Here is a 23,458-nt window from a genome sequence, read left to right as displayed (position 1 = left end):
GAAAGAGTTAAGCCAAGTCCAAGAGCTTTTGCATATCCCACCCTTACATTCAAAAGTCCTAACTGTAAACATAAACTAGCTTTCCTTTGCTGTTCCAAAATGGCCTTGGCCTCACCCTCGGCGAGGAAAGAAATGGAAGAAATAAGAGAGAAATAGACCAGTGGGAAAGGGGTGGTTGCAGAACAACTGTTTCAGAAGTCAGCAATGTTTTTTGGCAGAGTGCCAAAAACACCTGCAACCTTGACTTGTAAGAGGTTGGAGTGCCGGGGTGGGTAGGGAGAAGCCACGAGGGGTCTGATCCTTGTTGTGGCAGTGCAGCCCCGGCACCTTGCCTGACATTCGCCCTGAGGCACACATACCAAGCAAAATGCCTTTGAGTGCCACACTCTGGCACCCATGCCAGAGGTTTCCTACCTCTGATCACCTCTATGGGGAACAGAAGAAGTGGCCTGCTATCCATCATCCATCTGGGTTAACCAATTCTACTCACTGGATCAGTCTAGAACAGCAGTGAGCTACTGTGTGGACTGCATGAGACTTTCGCTCAGGGACACAGAGCCAGGAGCCTGATAGAGTCTGAAAAGTTCTGGTGTCATTTTTCAGACTATTAGCAGGTTGCAAGTCAGTGATACTTCTGCAGTGCTTACAATGACTGACGGCTCTTAACGGTGCTTTGCAGCCCAATCACTCATGATGCAAATTACTCTCTGTTTTGCCTCTTCCAACAAGGTGAGCTGTCCTTCCCTGTCAGAGCAGTAAGCAAGATGCAGAAGGGAGAGTAGGTTTTTCCCTCCTCCCTGAGAGAGTGGCCTTCTGAATACCCTCACTTTCATAAAAGCATGAACACAGGGTTTCTTCAAGGCTGCTTCTTCCAGTCCCTCCTGCTGCTGCTCTGGCAGGTACAAGACAAAGGAGCCAACACTTCTGAGGAGTTGCATGTTCTGGGTTTCTGGGCCACAAGCAATGTGAGCAAAATACAAAGGTACATTGTCAGTACTTGCTCTTAGGTGGAACAATTTGTTTTAGAAGGAAGAAGCAGCCCCCTGGTATCAGAGGGCGGATGCTGGGGTCTGAAATTGAGTGTAAGGGAGCTTTCCCTTGGTGCTGGACTCAAGATAATGGGAGATATTTTAAAGGCAAAGGGTCTAGAGGAACACTCCCTCCATCTCCTCAGAGTACATCTGCTCTGCTAAGTGCTGTGCTGCTTCTTGTGTGATTCTCCTCCCAGATGAGAGCAAGACCTTGATTTCTAACATCTCCAGAGCATACAGAACAAATATGGTTGGCAGGCCCCTACCTCCCACCAGTCCCCCAGGGTCAAGAGCCCTCCTCGGACCCCAAAATGATGCTATTTTTAGGGAGGTAGGTGAAGTAGCTGGAGCCTGGTATGGGAAGAAAGGAGTGCCTGGGAAGAGCCAGGATGGATTCCAGGAAGAGCCCAACACTGGGTTTGGTGATGAAGATGCCAGGGTCTAAGGGACAGAGATTGGGTGCTTCAGACAATGAGTGTGAATAAAGGATGGATAAGTGGTAGGCCATGGGCAGAGGGATTGGGGGTGCAGGCTAGTTTTGTTGTTGAGGGAGGGCGCCTTGAGCAAGTAGACCAGTGTTTTCTCCCTATATGCTACTGCTGTAGTTGCTGCTTCCACCAGCTGGCATAGTGAGGGGAGAAGAAAGAGAGCCTGCAGAACAAATTCTGTTAGCATCTGGGAAACTGAACTGCAGAGTAAATGAGAGAAGCCCGTAGCAATACAGTCAAGCATAGCAAGACTACCATATGTGCATGTGTGATATGAGATGCCTGACGCCTGGCAGCACTAACTATACCCTCAATACTCTTCCCTAGCACAAGGCAGGTAGTGAACATGCTTGAGAATTAGAAGCACTGCTCTTAAATTAATCCACTATTGCAACTGCTGAAAAATCAATAGGGTCTGGATGAAATGAAAGCGTGCAGATGCATCAGGAGACAAGATTTTGTATGTCAACGGCACTAAAAATAAATACTTGACCTCCTGAATTACTAGAAGATAACAGGAAAAAATCTGGATTGCAGTCCCTAAGAGCATAGACCAGGTTTTCATAAGCTCCTGGAAAATGGGCTGCCCTGAAACATTCAAGCCTCTCAGGAGGGTAACACACATTTATTGGTTATGAGTTCATTTAGGAAAGCTAGCAGCCCTCCTAAAAAGGCAGAGGGAGAGGGAAGGCAGGGAGTGCTCTTCTGATACACATCTCTTCAGACTTTGCAGGAATACTGTACTCAAACATACAAGGAGAAAAACAGGACTAGTCACAGCAATTGCCATTGTTCGCCAAATTAGAAGCAAAGAGCCTTTCCTGCTTTGTACTCCAGAACTTGGCAAATGCTTTTGGAGCTCAAAAAGAAATCCAAAACCCATTCTGCGTTTTGTTAACTGGAAATATTTCTGGCAGAAAGTCATTTTCCTAACTTAAATGGCAGGTTGGTCAGAGCTAAATAATTAGCAGCAAGCAGTAGAGACAGAACAACCTAACCATTGCTTCACGAATGCCCCATTTTCTCTTTTCTGCTTCTACTTCAAAGTAACACAATTCCAGGCATTGTCCTCTGTAAGCCATTAGATGGCACTGCAGAATTAAACTGAATTTCCACTCTTCCATAAAACTGAGCTAGTCTGGAAAATGGAACAGGTTAAGGGACAGTTAAGGAATAAGGCGCTGACAGACATGAAAAAAACAAAGCAAAAACAGTCCTTTACCGAAAGAAGCAGTGTGTTAGTTCGACCCAGCTCTGCACCCTCTGTATAGATTGGGCACTTCAGCAGGGCTTTTTGGCTATTCAATCAGCTATTCAGCTGTTAGATAAGTGCCAAAAAACCCTGATGAAATGCCCAATCTATACAAATGTTGGGTGAGCCAGGTCCAACTAACATGATGCTTCTTTTGAACATCTGCTGTGCTTGGTGCGGGGGTGCGCCAAGCTTAAAGTGCCATTTTTTCCCCCACTTCTGTATGCAGGATGGGGGGGAGGCTTCTTCAATTTGGGGTTCGATTCCCTCCAACGCTATACATCATAGATCGAAAAGAGTAGTATTCACAATAGCAAGTCAATCTGATACCATGTTAACCAATGCAAGATTGTTAAAACCACACGTGTATATCAGGCATAAACAAGGGGCCTTCTCACCAGAATGGTCAAACCTGCATATTTTAGCAGCAATAAATTAATACAAAAAAGCAGTAAATATTAATTACAAATACAAATGACTAGGAACTCTGATAAACTTTTTTGGTTGATCTGAATCCCTTGATTTTTAATTGATGGAGCTGCATAGCCCTTTTAGCTAGTTTGCTCAGGCTGTTCTGTTCATACTTCTGAAGCTGGTAAGAGTTGTGCTTTTTTGCTGGTTACCTTTCAATGGAAACTGCTGAGATATTTTTTTTCAGCATTTTAAAACTCCTTCTAGAGGATCTACCCTTGAAACCTACCACAAAACATTACTGCCTACCTTTTACTAAATTATATTTTTCCACTGGATGCTTATCTTGCTGCTTGTGAGCACATGCAATCACGAATAATACAACTGAAAACACCATTAAGAAAGATAAACAAAGCAACTTAAAGTCAACAACTCTTTAGTCGCATCATGTCCCTAGTAAAGTGTTTTTGAATTTCGAAATAAGGGAAAAATGATAACTATATGTTTCCAATATTTTTGTCCATTTTAAAATCAACTAAAGAACTGGCTTAAGGGTTTTGTTTCCTCAAGAAATTAGTCCTCATTTTTAAATGATGAAAACTGAAAAAGCAAGTGCGATTCTCTTATCCATTCCCCCCTATTTGACTGCAGTGGCAATACCGGCTCAATGATAATAGCTATTCTGCCCACCATCCCAGTATATAGGCTGTAACAAATGGGCAGTCAGCCAGGCTCCATTTATGTCTTTAATGATTGCCATTTCTCTATGACATGAAAATTCTGTTTTATATTTCTTGTCTAAATGCTGAATTTTCTCCTTCAAGTAAAGCATCACTGCAGACTCTAACAAGGCTAAAAGGGGCTGGTATGAGGCTGTATAACCTGGTAGAAGGCTGGCATATGTCTGAGCTAGCGTTGAATCCTAGAGCAAAAACATTCAGATCACTTGGGCAAAGACAAACCATCAAACGTTACCGTGTGATGCAGTCTTCTGCTTGCTTCTCATGTTGCAACTTGTGATACACTACAGCACCAATTGCCAGAGGCCCTGCATCCCCGCACAAGAAGGTGATGGAGCGCTTTGTGAGACAGCTCAGGCTCTTCTTCACATACTCCTGTGCCACCTGGAGGTAGGAAGGGTCTCCGTACACATCATACAGGTGTAGGTAAAGTAAGGCGATGCCTGCAAAGGAGTAAATGGGTTCAGCCCCGGGCTGCGTGTTCTGTCCTCCTCCCTATATGCTGCATACCTCTGCAGCTCTATTTAAAATATAAAATTCCCAAACTGTGTATGATGGAGGACAAAACAGTGAACACCCAGATTTACCCCTCATCTCATTTGAGGCATTAATATTCCTTCATTTATGGCTAAACAGACCACCTCCCAAATGGTAACAACAAATCTCTCTCTCTCATTTAGTCTATAAGGTACAAATCTACCCTTCCTAAAAGTGTCTTTGATGGACAAGATGATAATTGCAGTTAAAGCAGCTCTCTAGCCTTTACCATGTTGTCATCCTTTTATCTTTACCAGGACACCTTGTTTTGCCCCGTCTCATCAAAGAATATGGGAATGACAAGGTGATTATGATCCCCTCGCATGTCCTGGTGATCACTAAGCTGACATGCTCTGCAGTAGTCTGGACCCTCAGAGGAAAGGGAAGGATTCTTTGAGAATGGATATTTATTTCTCTCCGGGCAGAGAATCAGCTATTTCAAGAGCAAGTACTGTAAACAAAGAGTTTCTCCCTCCCCGCCTCCTTTTGCTTCTCCAAAGCTATTCCTTAGTGCAGCCCTTGTCTGAAACATAAAAAGCTATTCAAAACCTGTGCAAATGCATTCTTCCTCCCCTAGATCTTTCAAAGGAGGCACCCAGCCACATAAACAATGCTGCTGCTAAAAAGCTGTGTCAGTGATTTTTGCTTTGAGCCCTGTTCTGCCCCTCTCTCATCCTGCTCTTGAAGCCTGTTATACATAATTGAGGAGTCATCAGCATGTCCTTATTCAAAAGGTCTGTCACACTAGATAGAGCCTCCCTTCTAAAAACTGGCTAGTTGGAAGGCGTCTTCAAATGGATCCATGGTCTCGGGGCATCCTCAAAGAATATGTATCAGAGAAGCTAGCGGCCTGTATCATTTTCAGAAAAATCTCATTTTGCCCTGTACAGTACACTTTCCATCTCATTAACCCTTTCTAAGAAGACACAGGTCCTGTATTTAAGCCTAAATTAATAGAGCCAATCTCTTCAGATTTCGATGCAGTATGAAAAAAAAAAAAGGCAGCCTTCAAAATTACTTTCCACTGTACTGGGGACAATTTTAAATTTAGATCATTTTCTCATTTTGCATGGGTAATCTCCAAAGCTTCGTGTTACAGACAATTCAATTTCACATGTATATTAAGGACAAATTTCCATTTCCTGCCCAAGTTAATAACCTTGTCCTCTCTCTGAGCAGTTTAGAGCTAGTATTTCCACAGAGAGAAGCTCAAATGTATAGAACCATTGCTCAAGTTTGTAAGGACAGGACATGAAGCTCTTTTTAAAGGGAAGCCCTTGTATCCTGCCTAGCAAATGTCAAGTGACTCTCCATGATTTACTTAGCACCTACCACAGCATCTAGGTTTTTAACAGATTTGATACACATTTCAAAAACTCAGAATCTAGAGTTGTTTTAATGTTTAACTTTTTACCTTCTAAGGAGCTTCTAATCCCATTGCGTTCTCACACTATTTATTTATGCAAGTCACATCCTATGAACTGAAATGTAGAAAAATAAAAAGGGATGAAGTCTTGTCATTTTGTTTTCATTCCATCGCTTTCTCCCACTTCTTCCTCTCCTACCATTTTCTTTTTCTTTTGGCAAGTCTCATTCCCTCCCAAAACACCAAATCAGTTCCTTAATTTAAACTTTTTTTGCAACGTCTCCAAAGGCTTCAAGCCACAGTTAGGCTCCATCTACACTAAAAAAATTTCCACCACATCTTGAGAAGTGCATGAACATGCATGTGCTCTGGCAGCATGGTGGCAGCAGCGGCATTTCTGGTGGCCAAGGCACCTTAGCCAAATCATGCCTCCCCAAATCATGCAGCAGTTTCTCTAAAACCAAGAGTCACTAGAATTGGATCTAAAATCTACATCCTAGAACTGTCACTACGATAATTTGCATGGGAAGACATATATACAAGGACAGATGCATTTGCTGGTAATAGACAAGAAACGATCTTTAAAAAGTGAAGCCATTACATGTACCCTTGCCCCCTCCCCCTGGGGTTTAGTTGGCTAATATTGTATCTCCTGTAACCCAGTTGCGTTCCCCTCCTCACCCCCATCCTTCTATTGTTAGTCCCTCGCTCGGGCGCTATGTATTTCCCTACCGGCTTTGTCAGCTTTTTTGGATTCACAATCCTAAACATTTACTAATAAAAGTCAATCTGCTCAATACTGTATTTACTCTAATCCATGACAAGACTTTCTTTCCCATTTGACATGGGAGGGGAAAAAAAAGCCCCTTATCTTGGATTTGCATATGAGGCCATGGGTGGGGCATGCAGCTGCTGTGGCTTTGGCCCCCAGGGGCTAGAGCCACATCTGTTGCTGTCTCCTCCTCTCTGCCTTCCCCTGCCATTTACCCTTGCTCTGCTTTGATAGCAGTGGCAGCTCTGGTCAGGTCCTGGAGCTGGGGTTAGAGTTGCCATGCTGCCGCCAAGGCTACCAGGCCAGGCTGGGGCCATGCTCTATGCCCTTGACTGGATTGGGCTAGAACCTGTCAGAGTGGAACAAGTGTAAGCCGGGGTGGTGGGAACAGGGGCGGGGGGGAGCAGGGGTAGGGGGCCCACGGCTATGTAAGGGGCAGAAATGGCGGGGAAGACAGGCGACACAGATTAAGCTGCTTGACTCCCAACCACTGCCTGCCCTCCACTGCCTGCTCCCAATTTCCCTGCTGCAGCACTGGTGGAAATGAGTTTAAGATGTCCCTCCAGTGATTACATTCTGTACATGGAAAATTATAACAGATTTTCCATGTGTAGAATCTAATTACTGGGGGTCGTCTTACCTTCAGGATCATCTTGAATTCAGGTAAATATGGTATTTTAGATGCAGCATGATGTGGATGGAAAACATGGGGCTGGGAGTTGGGTAGCGCTGCCTCACAATCCCAATACTGTCATGCAAACTGTGGGTTCAGGCAAGTCGCTTCACAGTTCTCTAGGAAAAGAATGCTTGATCTCTGGAACTGGCATAATGTTTAAGAGGTTGGTTTAATATCTGCAATGTGCCTCAAGCACTACATACATGTTATGTGACAACCAGAGGGGGTGGATATTGGAATGAATCACAGCCTTTTCTATCCTTGCACCCTTCCTGCCCCATATACAGTTGAATTGCTCTGAACACAGGTAGCTATATCATACAACCCTGTACCTGCACACAGAGTTCCTGCACAGATGGCCATATATGACCTGCCAGAGCACAGGATTCTCTGGTTTAGTTCTTTTACATAGATTCTCTTAGTATCTCACCTTCATAGTTTTGTCTGGCACCTTCGAGAATGCATTGAGCAATGTGACTAGTATATCACATGTAGCATTTCTTCCCTCCTTTTTCCAGGGGACAAATGTTTGTAGAGAATGTTTTATTTTGGCAGGGCTTTTTCTGGTGGGGGAGATGTTTTCTAAATGCACATAGTTGACAGGGAGGTACGCTTTGCATGGCTGCCCAAGACAAGCAGAGCTTATGACCCTTGCTTTAGCAACCATGCTGAATCCCTTAAAAATATACTGCCAGAGCTGTATGAGGTTTTGATTTATTTAGCATCTTGCCATAACATGTATAGATTATCCTGAAAGGCTCAAAGAATACAATTTCATCCATGCTTGTTAGTGAGTGGACAAGGAAAAGTTAAATCATTAGGAAGGCGAAGACATTATTTACCCACTGAACTCAAAACTTGTGGAGGAGGGGGAAGGCAGTTTACAACACAGATGATCTCTTGTGTTTTGAGGGACAGCACCAAGAGCAGCAACAATAAACCTATGTAAAAGGAAGTTAGGGCAAGAAGTTCATGGTTTTAGTATCGGTTCAGTCTTGGTCTCTGATGAGGCTGCCAATAAGGACCCCAGTGAGACTATGGTATTGCAGGATTCTAGGAACTGAACTGAAATGAACTTGTTTCATAAAGATCACAAACATACCATGAGAAGTGAATTTGTTTTTGATCATTACGACTAAGGACAGACATTCAAAAAGCTGGATCCTGAATTGATTCAATCGTTGCAGGTTAGTCTAACCTGCATAGATTGCACCAATTTGCAAGTGAACAGACATTCACTTTTGACTCCGGAAATGCAAGCACAGGTCTGCAGTGGCTCAGGCCAGAAGCCGGGAGGGTGCGAGAGCAAGCCCTCGGCTGGAGGCCAACTAAGCTGAGGAAAGGGGCATGGCCAGGCACAGGCAGGCCTGAGTATGATTGGGGAGGGGTTTAAACTTGCACCATGGCCTGCAGGGACCACACCTGGGGTCTGCCTGGAGGGGGAGGGAGGAAGCAGCCCCTGTTAGGGGTTCCCCACCCCTGCTCACTCACTGGCTGGCGGCAGGAGCAGGGGTGGGGCCAGGGCCCAGTAGCCTGAAGCGAAGTGGGGGTTTAATCCCCCCACTGAAGGGAGGGGTGGTTCAGGCACCAATAGGCTCCACTCATGCACTGGGGCTGCAGCAGCCAGACACCAGTAACCTGAGGGGAAGGGGGGGGGGCCATCCCCCCAATTGCAGGAAGCAGTGGCATGGGCACTGACACAGTGCCCTGGGAGGAGTCCATCCGAGGAGTGGCCAGTTGGCCGCAGAGATGGGGCAGGGGGCGGGGATGTGACCTGGCTGTGGGGAGGGGGAACTAGTTACAGAGCCTGACTCACTGCTGCCTCCTGCTGAGGCAGCACAGCCTGGGCTGGAGCGGCCACATGGGGCAGGGGGCAGTACCCTCTGCATCCCGCCCCGTGCAGGGGCTGCAGTTTGCAGGCAGGGTGCAGCTGCAGTGCAGCTCCCTGCCCCCCTCCCTCTACCAGCAGCGGTGAAGTGAACCATGGTGAGGGACAGAGGTGAAACACCTGTCACCTGCCGCCTGCTTGCGGTGGCGACAGGCACTTGGGGCGGTCTGCTGCAGGCCGTGGGCAAGGGCAGTGGCGGGGGGAGGCAATGGACTGCTGTAGTCTGGTCCGGCCCAGAAAGTAAAGGACATGCTGGATGCAGAAACAGGTCAATTTCTCTTTAAGAGACTAGGACTGACTCTGAATTTATATACTGAGGTCATTCTAAGGGAATGACTCTGAATGTATATACTGAGGTTCACTGAATACAAACTGCAACCCAGCTCTGCTACTGGCCTTTTAGGTGATACTGAGTAAGTTACTTAACTCAGTTTCTCCATTTGTAAAATGAAGATAAAGATATTTGCTATGTGGTAGCCGAAAAGTGCAGTCTATTATTACTAAAACTGACTGGTTTTCAAAAAAAGCTTATGAAAGAGCACTCTTAACCAAAATTTTTACTAGAGAGTTGTTCAGTTTTTTCAGAGCAACACTCCAAAGACAATCAGGCTCATCCCTTGATGGGTATCCTGGACTGCCTGCTGCCTGTTCAGTTCCAATTTTGCACTTGCCATGGCTGGCAAACACCCAGGGCTGAAAAAAATTCATGAAATTTAAATGGAAAGAAAACTCAACCTGCTTGCTTGTCTCCGATAGGTAACAGGTATCCTGTGGCAGGGGGCTTGAGGAAAGGTCACTGTAGGGTTAGTTAATATTTTCAAAGTGTTTGCAGGGTGTATAGCACAACATGAGAGCGTTACCATGCATGCTGGAGTGAAGGGGAAAACAGCCATTTCAGCTTCACTATGAAGGTCAGTTGAGCACCGTTTTGATCAGGGTATAGAAGTAGACCTTCATATAAAGGCAGTAAAAATAAAGTTACAGGTAACTAAACTCTGAAAGAATTTTCTTGTATGTTCAGCGTTGCTCATATGAAGTGATCTAAGGCATACTGGAGGTAATGGAAAAAACTCTCCCCTGAGTAGGTAGAGATAATACCTTTACAGCATGGGCCTACTCCAAAAATGATTCTAATAGGACATAGAGAAAGATCCATACTTTTGTTTCTGATTGGTCTCCATTTGTTAAAACTTTTGAAATCACACCCCATAGTATTCCAATTATAGTTTATATGGGGTAATATATGATTAGATGTTTTAAGAAATGGCTAATCATCATAGACTGATAAAGGGTGGAACAGGGCATTTAGCTGTTTATAACTATAGCATATAATTGGCTACAGCAATGTATTTATACCCATCTATGAAACATATGTCTGTAATGTGCTTATAACATCTATTAACCATTGATTCACCCTTTATGAATGTACCCTTAATATGAAGTGTGATCATGTACATTTTCTTACAGCCAGCGTTGCAAGGCAACCTGTGTTTCAAGAGTTAAGCTGTCAGGAACAAGTGTTCTGTAGACCAAAATGGGTTCCCAGTAACTCCCAGGGTCATAGGGATATAACTGACTGGAATTTAACAAGTGAGTTGTTGACAGGCAAGAAAGAATAGCATCTGGATCTCTCATAGTTGGGTTTGTCAGTTGAGAGAACCAAGTACAGAATTACTATTTTTACACAGAGAAAATATGTACGATAAGATCCTCTTTTTCCTTCATCTGTAGCCCATATGTTTCTGTGTCCTCTCCCCTTTCCTGGATTTGCAGGAGTGATCAGTTTCCAACAAATCTATGCATCTGTTATCTCAACGGGGTAGTTTCACTGAACCAGTACAATGGCACATGTTAACTGAGTCATAAGAAATATGCTGTGGTGGTAGTGAAGGACAGCCTGGGGGTCAGGGTGTTTATCTAGGTTTAGGAAACCCAGGTTCACTTCCCTGCTGTGCCACTGAGTCCTTGTGTGACCTTGGGCAGGCCACTTAGGCTGAAACAGTTTTGCACACAAGTTGAAACTAAAGGGCTCTTATACATGTACGTGGAGCCTGCTCTGATGTGCTGGAAAGAGCGTGGGAGCAGACTCAATTAATTAAGTCTGTTGGAGCACGAAAACTGATGTGCTCCAGCAGCTTTCCGTGTCACGTATATCAGCACTGAAAAAATGGTGGTGGGGCGCTTTGAAATAAAACATGTCTGATGAGCTTTGGTTCAAAGCACCCTGCTGCCATTGTTTCACACTGATGCACGTGATGTGTGGGCGCTTTTAATTAGCACAGCTCATTACTTAAAGCGCCTGGCACCATGTTCCACACCACGTGTAAAAATGCCCCAAAAGCCCAGGCTTAGGGGGTCTTTACACTCACTAGTTCTTCCTTATTTCACTTCAGATTTCCAGAGGGGACGAGCTATTTAGACAGGCACAATTCTAGGAATATCCAGACCTGACCTGAAGTGCCTAACAAAGCCTGCCAAGATCTAGAAACTAGGGGTTAGGTTCTCTTCTATCTGTTAGTCGTCTACCCGGACTTAGGTGTCTTACGCATGATCCTTGTCCACCCTGCTTGAAATTCCTGAAAATCTGTTTATTTCTACCGCACCATCACCCGACCCTTACAACAGAGTCCCAGAAAAGCAGTGAGAAGGATCCCCCAACCTCCCCGCCTCCCATTTTTGTACGAGCTGCTTTTTAGACACTCAAGCAAAATGGAATAGAAACAAACTTAAGCACCTCAGCCCACTTCTGTGCCTTACAGCTAAAATAGCGGAGGAACATATAGGGTCAGATTCTGGAGGTCCTGATCTGCCAGGTGGCCCTTTTCTTTTTAAAAGAAAGTGATGGCACCCATCTTTATATAATAGCCCATGGGTTACTTTATTGCCCCAGGAATGGGAAGTCTGGGTTCAGTGCCATTCTCATTCTGAGTTAAACTCATAACTCACAAGAGAGTACCTGAAACACCAGGATAGAGGCTAAACTATGTGGAGAGCACTCCCCACCCCTTTGGTTGAAAGTATGCACATGTGCAGAGAATTCAGGACTCGTGGACACAGAGGGTTCAAGGAGGAGCCTGACTGTAAGGCAGTGGTCAGAGTACTCAGCTGGGAACAGGGAATGAAAGGTTCTGCTCCTTGGCCTGTGTCTGTATTTAATCCACTAGATCTCGAATATAAAATAGAAAAATTGTCCTTTCTTGTATGCAGTCCTGAGAGCGCATCTGCACCGCAGATGGGAAGCGTGACTGTAGCCCAAACAGGTGGGTGGGCACTAGTTTTAATTTAGCCAGCTTCAGTAGCAACAGCAGTTCTAATGTGGTAATGCAGACTTTTGTGCAAGGCTGCACTGGCCTGCTGGGGAGGCTGGTTACGTGCCCTGATTGCTAGCCTCTGCCTAAGTTTAAGTTACATTAAAGCTAGAGCAGGGAAGCCTACCTGTGCCGTCATCACCCACTCTAACTTTTGCTGTGCCTCAGTTCCTCATCTGGAGAGTGGAGCGAGCAATATCGCACTAACTCACTGGGGAGTCGCATCACCTACATTACTGTAATCTGAGCATCCTGCATTTTGTTAAGACTGAGAGCATTCCCAGCCATGCCTTTTTATCTTCCTCTCCATTTTGGACCAGTTAACATAAAAACTGATAAGGGCAACATAGGGCGGCTCCTGGTTTGTGAATCCTGCCAGGCTTTAAGCACCCAGAAATTCAATGGCCTCAGGACTTGACTGCCTGGGGAACTTTGCTGGTGAAAATGTTAGGTGTCTCCAGGCTTAGGCCGCAGCCTACAAGCAGTTCTAACGATCTAACTTTTGGACTTCGGCACCCAATACCCTTTGAGTCTAGCTTTCTATCCCCAGTCAAAGCTAGTTATACAGAAATACTTGACTCTTCCCTCCGTTACCTGGTTAGTCAACAAAACTAGTCTTTGACACTCAAATCCAATCACTTTCTACCTTATGAAAGCCCACATCATTATCCATGCACTATTTCAGAGCCTACAAGGATCATCTTGGTGGTCGGCCTTTCTCCAAATCATGTGCCCCCACTCAGGTACTCCAAATCATGTACTTCTCTACTCCCTCGCTGCCAGAAAGTTTCAAATGTTAGTTACTACAGAGAAGCAAGGGTCTTTTTTATATCTTTTATCAGACCAATTGTATAGTTGGGAGATGTTAAACAAGCTTTCAGGCAAAAAGTGCCATTCTTCAGGTCTCTTGCTTCTCGCTTATTTTCTAGACCATCATGCCTACAACAATACTCCAAACCTACTAGTAACTACAGAAGCACTTCTGTGTTTGATACAAAATCCCAAGCCACTATTTATGGGAAGACTCACTGCCTGGTAGCACACAATACAGCTTCTTTCCATACCCGGCTCACCAGCTTATCCTACTAACTAAATACTTCATCAAGAGGACACATGGCTCTCTACATGTTGTTTGTTTCAGAAGAGCTCAGAGTCCCTCAGGCATCTAAGAAGCATATGATAAATTGGCAAGACAAACCAGCACGTATATTTTCTGAGCTGGAGAGTAAATAACTCCTTGAAAACCATAATAATGGCTTGGAAAGGTCAGTATGTAAATTACTACTGTCCTGGGGCTGCAGTAACTTAACCTCGTTTTCTAAAACATTGCCTAACATCTTGAAACACATGCATTTGCAAGGATCATGAGTTTCTGCACTATCATCTCCCTGTTCTGCAAGGACCTGATGTCCCTTTTATGAGCTTTTCTTGGCATACACAGAGGAGCTGACCATTTCTGTATAGGACACAAGCTGCAAATCTCTTAAGGCCAGTTTTCCCTGTTCCATTTCAATTTACAGCTTACGCCCATAGGCAGGGAGAGACAGCCTAGTCCAGTGGGCAGTGCAATGGGTTAATTAAAATCTGTTTTGAAAGTAGTACAATTCAGGGTCCACGCAGGGATCTGAATCAGTTTATTGGTTGGCTCACAGCAGTTCACCTTAGGCTAGTAGCAACGTACCAATGCAAACTAAGTAGATACAAGTCAGGCTTTAAATTTAACTGTCTACACAGTGTATTGCACCATCTTAGCTAACCTGGTTAAGAAACTTCTAACTGAAACTAACATCCACATCTACAGAGAGGTGGTGAGGCATCTTAGTCTGAAGTCAGTCAAAAAGCAGGGCAGATACGCATCTTTATAAGATAACGAAGATACATATGTAAAGCACAAAGTTTTATGAACCCAATTTCACAAAGCAGCGACTTTGGGTGCACAAAAGCTTGTGCTTTATATATAAAATTGTATTTAGCTGATCTCCATCTATAAACCAATATTGTGTTTTTGTGCAGTGCCCTGATCTCTGGGGATGGTAGAAAATATTGGGATAGAACTTAAGAATGTATTCCAAGGGTCCTCCTGTTCATTAATCTGGATGGACTTGACATTGAGTATCAGTAAATTTTAAAATTCTCTTAGAAACAGTAAAAATATTGAAGACCCTCCTCCTCTTAAAGTGTCTTGGCATGGGACTTCCCTGGAGGTCAGTGGATCAGATTCCTGAAAGAATCTATGGAAAGTGCTATGGACAGAGAGTACATCGCAAATCAAATGCCAGCATATGCCATGTATTACTAGGCATAATGTAGTATGCTCAAGTGTACAACACTTTAAAGAGAGAATTTTCACCGAGAGCACCATGGCTATTCATTTCAAATATCTTTTATTAGCAGCCACTAGAGTGCTGATTGATTTCAGACTGCTGGGTGATGATTTACATGAGAAGATACTCAACAAGCCTTTTCTACATAAGCAATTAAGAGGAAAAGCTGCTGCCTTGGCTCAATTAATTTTCTCTCTGGAAACTACATTGAATAAATTAATACAGCTAGGATTAGAAGGGGGAAATGTATACAGACTAATATCTGCATACTCTGTTTCTCTGGCTGTGACCTGCAAGAAACCATTCATAGGCTTATCCTAAATTCTAATCCTGTTAGGCCAGGCAAGGAGGTTCTGTAGCTAAAAGGAATGGCCATGGGTAGGGTGGGGAGAGGGGATGGTAACAGGGATGGAAGAAACCCTTTGAAGCAATTCCTTTCCAAATAAAATTGGGTGGAAATTTTACCCTTTGCTTTACTCATCACTTCATCGCTGTAGTCAAAGCTTATACAAAGCTTCTTATGGCTACTCTTGGCTTCCTCCCAAAGGCAGTTGGAATTTCACCAATGTAAGCTAATTCCTGCCTGCTTTACCTACCTAACTTTTCCTGCTAGAGACAGAATATAGCGTATCTATAGGGGACACAGCTGTGGACTGTACAAATGGAAGCTTTTGTATGCTGGCCCATGGAGGAATCACCTACAGTGGTCCACTAATTCAGCAGAACGGATCAAGAGCATACCCAGCATTGTAGCTCAATGCCACACATGCCTTGTGTCTGCAACCTGAATTCAGCTGCCAGAAACCAGGAGGAATGGTGAGAGGAATCAGACATAGGCGATGTTTAGGGGAGGCACTGGGGGCATGTGCCCCCCCCCCCCCCAAAATTGGCCCTTGCCGGCCGGGGAGTACTGGCTGGTGCTCCCCCGAGAAGCGCCAGTGGCACTTTCGGTTTGCTGTCCCCTGCTCACCCTTCCCCAGTTAGTGACTGGCCGCAAGCGCCAGCAGCACTTGTGGATTGCTGCCACTTCTGGTTGCTGGGGCACCTCCCCGTTGGCGACCAGCAGCTGGTGCCCCCCCAGAGCCAGGAGGCACCAGTTGCCCATGGAATCAGATGATGTCTTCTGCTGCAAGGTGTCATGGCTTGTATCAGTTAGAAACAACACTTCTTTGTCATTAAAAGCTTCCTATTTTTTTTTTAAGAGAATTCAGCATCTGATTCAGCCTAATCTAGAAGGCAGCTTACAAACAGCCTTGCTCTGTTTTGAACAGATGGCTAGTTCAAATGTCCTTGTTGCTGCACTGCCCTACCTGCCCAACCAGTATACGTAGTGCAGTCCCTGGGGTCGGCAGATTTCAGGCCTCTCTCCATCTGCTGGAGCAGCTCCCTGATCTTGTTGTTCAGATGCTGAGTGAACTCAGGAGTCAGCTGTGGATAGCAAACAAATAACATAAATAAGTAAATATCAGCAAATAGATTGGGTAAGGACTCATTCAATCATTGAATGTGCCTGGAGGAATGAAGGGTTTACATTGGGGGGCCTGGGCATCTCCGAGATCAAGCACAGCCAGAAATGCTGTTTTCCATGTTCAGCTAGCTGCTGCTATATCTAGGAAGGGCTAACTGGAATATAAACCTCTTATTTCAGGAAGGCCTTCCTGCCACAGCCCCAGTGTGCCACCTGGGTTTAGTGCCTGTAACCATCTTGCCCAGTGGCTAAGTTCAGAGGCCAACACTCCAGAAAGGACCACCACTGAGCTCCAGCATGCTTGCATGACTCCACAGTTCTGGTTGACTAGTCAGATTTACTGTCTCTTAAAGGGATGAAAATGCAAGGGAGAGTGAGGCGTTTTAATTTACTCCCTCTGTTTGCGAGGTGCTATACTCGCGATTGAAAGCCAACTGCATGAAGATCTTAATGGCTGGCATTGTAAGCGGCAGTGAAGTGCGATAGGCTTGATCTTCCTCTCATTCAGACAATGCAGTTCCACTGGCATCAGTGGAGTTACTTCCAATACGCACCAGTGTAAGATACGATCTTAAGGATTCAGGCCCTACCAAATTTAACAAAAAGCAACATGGTTATGAAGAGGCTTTGGGCACACTTGTATAATGCCGCTGAACACATCCTTTCCCCCCCCCTTTCTGCTTATTGATTCATTTGAATCATTTTGCCAGATTTTTCATATAAAGTGTGTTTATGCTACTAAATCTGTGATGCAAAGGAGGATATGAACTGTTCTCTGAGCCGGATTTTTCAAAAGGCCTAAGTACCCAGCATCCTTTCCTGCCCAGGGCAGGGGGTTGGACTTGATGATCTACTTAGGTCCCTTCTGACGCTACCAACTATGAAACTGGGCTAGGACTTAAGACAGTCCCCAAACCCACATCTCTGGCAATGGTCTTGAGCAAATGGCTGCCTCTTGTGCTTTAGTTTCTCCCATCTGTATAATGAGGATAATGCAATTGTTATTTGTTGTAAAGCACTTTGGGATTCATGACTGAAAAATGCTACATAAGAGCAAAGCTTTAGTATGTATGGGAGTTAGAGACCTGGTTCTCATTGAATTGAATAGACAACTAACTGGTACCTAGTTTCCTCAAAGTTTTGGCCAAAGAGAGGAGGCCAAGCTTACTAGGTAATTCTGGTCAAATCCTTGTGATCCAGGAAGTCTCTGCAACACCCAGAAGCCAGTACCCACTAATGAAATGCTTCTTGCCACCATCTTATGTAGCAGGGATCCTCCCCTTTTCAACCTTTCATAGCCAGCCTCCCTGTATTTTAATATTGTTAAAAAACATGCTAGGTAATGTTAAAAAAAACCCCCTAGGTAATGATTTTTTTAAAACCTAATATTCATCAAGGGACATGATTTTCCAAGCAGCTGTATTTTCTTACATGAACTGTAACATTTTATTTATTCTCCTACAGGCAAATTTTAATTGCTTTGTCCTAGGGAAAAAAAAGTTAATGAAACCAAGCAGCAGGCTGGAAAAAAATAAATTAATTTGTAGATCCTGTTACATGCTCACAACTATGACTACAGTCCATTCAGAGCAACAGCAAGTTCACTGTCTCTTGAACTACTATAGTTGACTGAACGTACCTGTAACATAAGATTTCTCAGGCCTAGGAAATGGCTTCATATCATAACACTAAAATATCTACCATACTGTACAGATGCATGCCCTCTGTTTAATTTGAACAGAATCCATTAATGAGTAAAGGATCTTAAGCAAAAGCATAAGGCAGAGGGCAGCAACATACAAATGCAGGCCAGAGCCACTGGATCTGGCCTATGGAGCCAGGCTTTCCCTTTGCCTGTACCTGTGCCGGTCCTGCACAGCCAGGGGCTGCCAGAAGCTGTGCCCACACTGTCACCACTTTTCCCAGCTCCTTGGCTCCCTGCTCCTTCCAGCTGGTGGGAAACTGAGCTGGGGCTGGGCAGTTTCCAGCTGTACCTATGCTGCTGTTGCTTCTCACTCTCCCATCTTGGTGGCAGTACAGTGCAGCTTCCAGTCAGCGGGGACCTGAGCTGGGGCTAGCCAGCTTCTAGCTGTGTCCACTCTGCCACCGGAAGAGGTTAAGAGGGGGCACAGGGAGAAGTGGCAGCAGTGTTGACATATCTTCCAGCTGCTCAGCCCTGGTGCAACTCCGCACCAGATGAAAACTGTGCCTGGACAGCAGCCTGGAAGTGGGGGATGGGGAGAAGCAGTGATGGCATGGGCACATCTCCCAGCTCTCCGGCTCCAGTGCAGCTTCTCTCTAGCTGGAAGCTGCATTCGTGTCCAAACTGGGGAGCTGGCAAAAGGGGCAGTGGTGCCACCACAGCGCCCAGCTTTCAGGTTCCAGCATGGGTGTGGGCAAACCCCCTTTACTAATGATGTGTTGCCGATGCCATCTGGCCTGCACTGCACTGGAGCCAAGTTATTCCAGTTTGTGGCTTACGAAGGTTGCCAGTCCCTAGCATAGGGTTTTGTTTCCACATTCAAGGTGGAAAATGTAGTTAGGAGTTCACATGCAACAGAATGACTCATGTCAGGTCTGGTTGTGGGTATATGTACAGATCCCTTCCATATGCCTTGTTGGGAGAGTACAATGAGGGTAGCAAGGTTTCAGAAAGCAAGTGCCTTTTGGGGTTCTTTTTTTGGGGATGTATATAGTTAATAGAGTTGACTGTGTGACCTGGAAGCGCGTATTGCGTATTATTAAATGGCATGCCATAAGCAGTCACACACTACTAAATTGAAGAGGCTGGAAAAAGAAATCTGCAGTTTAGTAGATCCCACTAGCATATCTTATTTAACACACACACACACACACACACACACACACACACACACAGAGTGAACTCTTTTACATATGTATATTTTGTGTAATCTGCCATGGCAGTAACTTAGAGGCTGCAATACATTTAGTTGTGCCCTCTTTAATGTATTAACCTAAACAACATCTCCCGGGTCCTGTTCCCTGAGCTTAAAGATTCTGAACTAGTTCTGCTTGTTTGATTCCATTTTCCAGAGCCTGTCATGAAAAGTATTTTGTGCAATAAATTGTGATTATTGTTTTTGCTCCAGGGAATGTGGTTAAGACACCCAAGATCTGTTCTGTTTTATGTATGGCCAAAGACTCTTTTATTTGCTTCTGAAAGAAAAAGCAGAGAAAAGAACGCAGTGACTCAGAAATGACTCAGTGGGATGAGACTCTAAACGCAGATCTCAATGAAAGAGTGCAAGATAAAAACCTCAGGTGATAACTGCATCAAAATGAGGTAAAACACCACCATCCAATGACTGTCCTCAAATAAAAAAAAGGTCAGAGCTTTTAAGGTGCTCCTTACATCTGATAAGACAGTGGATGTGTTGCACCTTCTGGGATTATTCCTACGGTGGTCCAGGTCTTGCCTCCTTGAAGCTGAGAATCTGCAAATCTCTTCTTATTTTTCAAAGCAAAGCAGAAACTACCAGGGCTCAGATCATCTCTAACTTGTACCTACTACATGCTAGGGCATGTTTCCCTGGCTCTGAGATGCACGCCTCAGAAACACTAGTCTGAACAGGTGGGCATGAAGGTGCCAAAATGAACAGTACTACTCTGGTCTTTGGATGCATCGTATCAGCAAAATACTTAGCACTTACCCAGGACACCTGGCTTTCAAAGAGCTTCACAAAGTTCCTTATGTTTTGCAGCAGCCCTGCATAATGCAGCTTTATTTTAGCGATAGACACACCAAAGCTGAGAGGTTAAGTGATGTGCCCAAGGCCACAGAGTTGCTGATAAGAGTTTGGAGCTCCCAGGCATCTTCTCAGATTACCCCTCTCGCCAAAGGACTGTGGATCCTTTCATTTCCCCTTTCCAGAGATTATAATAAAATGCACTTTAGCTCCAACCTATATACAAGCATCTCCTGGAAGATGTAGGCACAGAAGCTATGCAGTTTTTTGTGTTTTTTTTTAATTAAGACCTCTTGAACACACATAAAGTTAGTTTTGGAGAGAAGGTCAGCATTATTCCAATCTGTACATGTCTGGAGCAGCTGCCTCTCCTATTAATACTTCTTCAGCAAGTGGCAGTGGAAAATCAGAAGCTTTGTTTCTTATTTATTCAGTCTCAGACTCAAAAGAAGTCATAATCCTGTTTGCAATGTCATCGATAGCTGCTTTGCAAATTGGTTCTCTCTCCATATGCATTAACTTCTTTAAACTGTATATACATCCTTTTAAAGAAAAATCCCCCAAGAGTCTGTCTGCAACATGTGCTATCTACCACACACCTCTGCTGGCACGGTACATGCTACGTGGACTGGATTTTTCTTTTTCATTCAAACCTCTGATTAGAGTTGAGATGTCCCCTTTACCTTCTGACCCTGTAAAACACCAGCATTTACCCTGGCTTATGCCTTTGTGCATCTAAACCAGAAGCCACTGAAATTTTTAGTTGCTATAAGGGATCATAAAAGGTAAAAAAAAAACAACCCCCAAAACTGTCCTGTAGAAAAACAGACAAGGCAGAAGTGCACAGACAAGGCAGCAACCCCTCTTTGCACGCTCAAACCCAGGAGATTCCCAAGGAAGTGGAGCCATGAGGTCGGACAGCTATCATACAATGGACAGCATGGGCATGGACACTTTGAATTATGTCAGCAGTGTGCAGAGCGGTGTGGAAAGGCAGCATGCTGGGAATCAGTGCCACCCCATGTCAACAGAAGGAAAGAAAAATTAAGCTCCAACAGACTCTAGCTGCTTCTTTAGAAAGAAACACTACAGCAATCTCAAATTAAATCTCTTATGGCCCCCAACTCACCCGCCCTGAAGAGTCAAAGTATCCCGTAGCCAGAGACTTGTCGTAGTCTGCAAAGGGATTCGGTAAGGCCCTTTGGGCCATTATGGCAACAGCAATGCTGCAAGAAAGTGCAAAGAAGAAAGTCTTGTGAGCCAGTTACTTGGCAGCTGCTGCTGTTACAGCAACACCCCCTCAGATCTCAGGAACTGCAGAGCACACAGGCCAGATGGTGCAGCAGCATATTGCACCCACATCTGCCAGGCAGGACAAGACCCCAGGGCTCTAGCAAAGCACTTGCATCCGGCACAAGGAGCTCCCAGCCCCCCCCTGCTAAAATGCAACCCCCCAGCCCCTCCAAAATCCCAGGGAATCGTGCAAATCAGACATTTCCCCCCTCACCCTGCAGCTGAGATAACAACAAGCAGAAAGCTGAGTTTTCCACCTCCTACTTCCTGCTGCTGCAGACCAATGAGAGCTGTGCAGGGCCTGAAGCCCCAGCCACACACCCCTCCAGTTTCTTAAAGAGACCGTCGGCGAATGCTGCTTTGCAGGGCATTTTCATGGCCACCCCAACGTTGGTGCAGTGTTCCAAGTCCTGAGCTCATCCAAGAAGCTGAGGCCAAGGTGCTGGCTCTCGTGTACTGCCCCTAGGACATTTTGTTTTGCAGAGTGAATTTTATTTTTAAAGATAGGGCAAGAATTATTCATCTCAAATTACTGAGAGCACAAAACAATATATTGATCATTTAGGAAATGGCCAGCCTAACCTTCAGGTCATGGGCAGAAGACTCTTTACTGTTATTTATGAGAATACAGGACTGTCCATTTTAAAGGGTTTTAAAGTTTCTTTTTAATTATTATTATAATTGTTATTATCATCAAGGTGCGAATTACACTCCAACTCTGGGGGGGGGTCTGTGCCAGTAGCAGCTGGAAGGAGCTGCTGCCACCGCTACTGCTGCCACCTGAGCGGCTTAGAAAGGCATGGGGTGAGAGTCTTATGAGGGACTCTCATATCTTATGGAGGGCTCAGTTCTCCTCACTGAATCCCCCCGTATTTCAATCCCTGATTATCATCATCAACATGGATTACACTACCCTCAACTGAGACCCTTATCACTCTGTGCTGTGGGGCCATTGTGCTAGGCACTGTACATACAGACATAAAACCTGCCCTGAAGATTGTACAGTCCCAAAGAACAAAGGTGGGAAAGGGAAACTGAGGAACTGGGAAGTGAGATGGTTTTCCCCAAGGTCATACAGCAGGCTGGTGGCAAAACCAGGAACAGGAGAAAATATAGGCAGTTGCATTGAATGTGCCAATAACTTATTTGGTGGATGTTTGGGCCTCATCTATTTGCTGCTTTCTGCTCTGGCACACCAGGCCACTCCGACTGTCTAATGATGCATCCTGTGCTAAGGGAAACAGATTTTGCACAAAGCATGAGTGCATCTTGTCAGGTGTTGTCAGATGGGGGTTTGGCAGATGGGAAAGTAAGGAGGAGGCAGCTTAGTACAGAGTCTGCAGGAGCTTTTTGACACTTTGAAGCAGTGATTTGGGGTGCTTGATGCTAGCCTTTGTGCAAAGGGAATGGCAGATGAAAGAGGAGGAGGTGAGAGGAGCTTGTCATTGGGGAAGTACCATATTGAGTCACTGGAGTTAGTGGATACCTGCATCACCCTGATTCAGATTAAGCAATGAGCCAGGAAACCGTGGCCATTTCTCCTGGAACTCCTGTGTAGCAGAACCGTATTGCACCTCTCCCCTGGGAACTCTCCCCTAGGCATCTCTTCCCTAGCTTTGGCCCTCTCATTTCTTCCTCCAGTGACCCTTAGGAAACCCACACTGAGTGAAGGTCTTTTTCTCCCCTTCATGGCTTGTGCAATATGAGAATAAACACCAGATATTGCACCAGCTTTTAGCTCAAGCAGTTTTAATTTCACCATCAAGCCTTGTTTCAAGCCACCAAACCCACAGTTTGGGTGGGATCCTTTGGCATAACATCTCCTAGAATCCCCTGTTACTAGATGTCTTCATAAACCTGTCTGTTCATAGCAGTGTGTGAGTGTGGACAACATGAAGAACACCTTGATAACAGAAATGTGTAATACTGTTTGCAAAATATTCGGATTGTTGTTATGCTTTACAGATACCTTTCTGAGTTGAGGTCTGGCACTTGCCAATCTGTCTGACCAGTTATGTAGTGCCCATCTCAACAGTTTTTGAACATCAGGACCCAGGTGTGTGTGTGTCCCTCCAACTTGGCCTGTGTTCAGTGAAGAAAATACCAACTGAAGCGTACCAGTTTGGAGCAATTAGGTTGATCCTGCCTTGGATAAAATAGCCTCTTCCAATCCCTCTTTCTAAAATTCCATAATTGT

The 23,458-nt window shown here is 44.9% G+C and overlaps 1 protein-coding gene across 1 annotated transcript in view; it reads right to left on the bottom strand.

Annotated features, from left to right (window-relative positions):
• LANCL1 (LanC like 1) overlaps window positions 1–21,568 on the bottom strand; it is a 30,284-nt gene extending 8,716 nt beyond the window's left edge. The window contains exons 1-4 of the mRNA XM_006022277.2: window positions 21,476–21,568; window positions 21,098–21,194; window positions 16,104–16,221; window positions 4,158–4,365 (exon numbers count right to left, since the gene is read on the bottom strand). Of these exons, the coding sequence (XP_006022339.1) occupies window positions 4,158–4,365; window positions 16,104–16,221; window positions 21,098–21,178 (407 nt within the window). The 5' untranslated portion in view covers window positions 21,179–21,194; window positions 21,476–21,568. The remainder of the gene's footprint in view (window positions 1–4,157; window positions 4,366–16,103; window positions 16,222–21,097; window positions 21,195–21,475) is intronic.
• Window positions 21,569–23,458: the final 1,890 nt, after the last annotated feature.

The sequence above is a fragment of the Alligator sinensis genome, unplaced genomic scaffold (genome assembly GCF_000455745.1).
Source record: "Alligator sinensis unplaced genomic scaffold, ASM45574v1 scaffold730_1, whole genome shotgun sequence".
Classification (NCBI taxonomy): Eukaryota; Metazoa; Chordata; order Crocodylia; family Alligatoridae; genus Alligator; species Alligator sinensis.
Note: the sequence above shows the minus strand (reverse complement) of the source record. Positions and strands in the feature narration are given on the sequence as shown.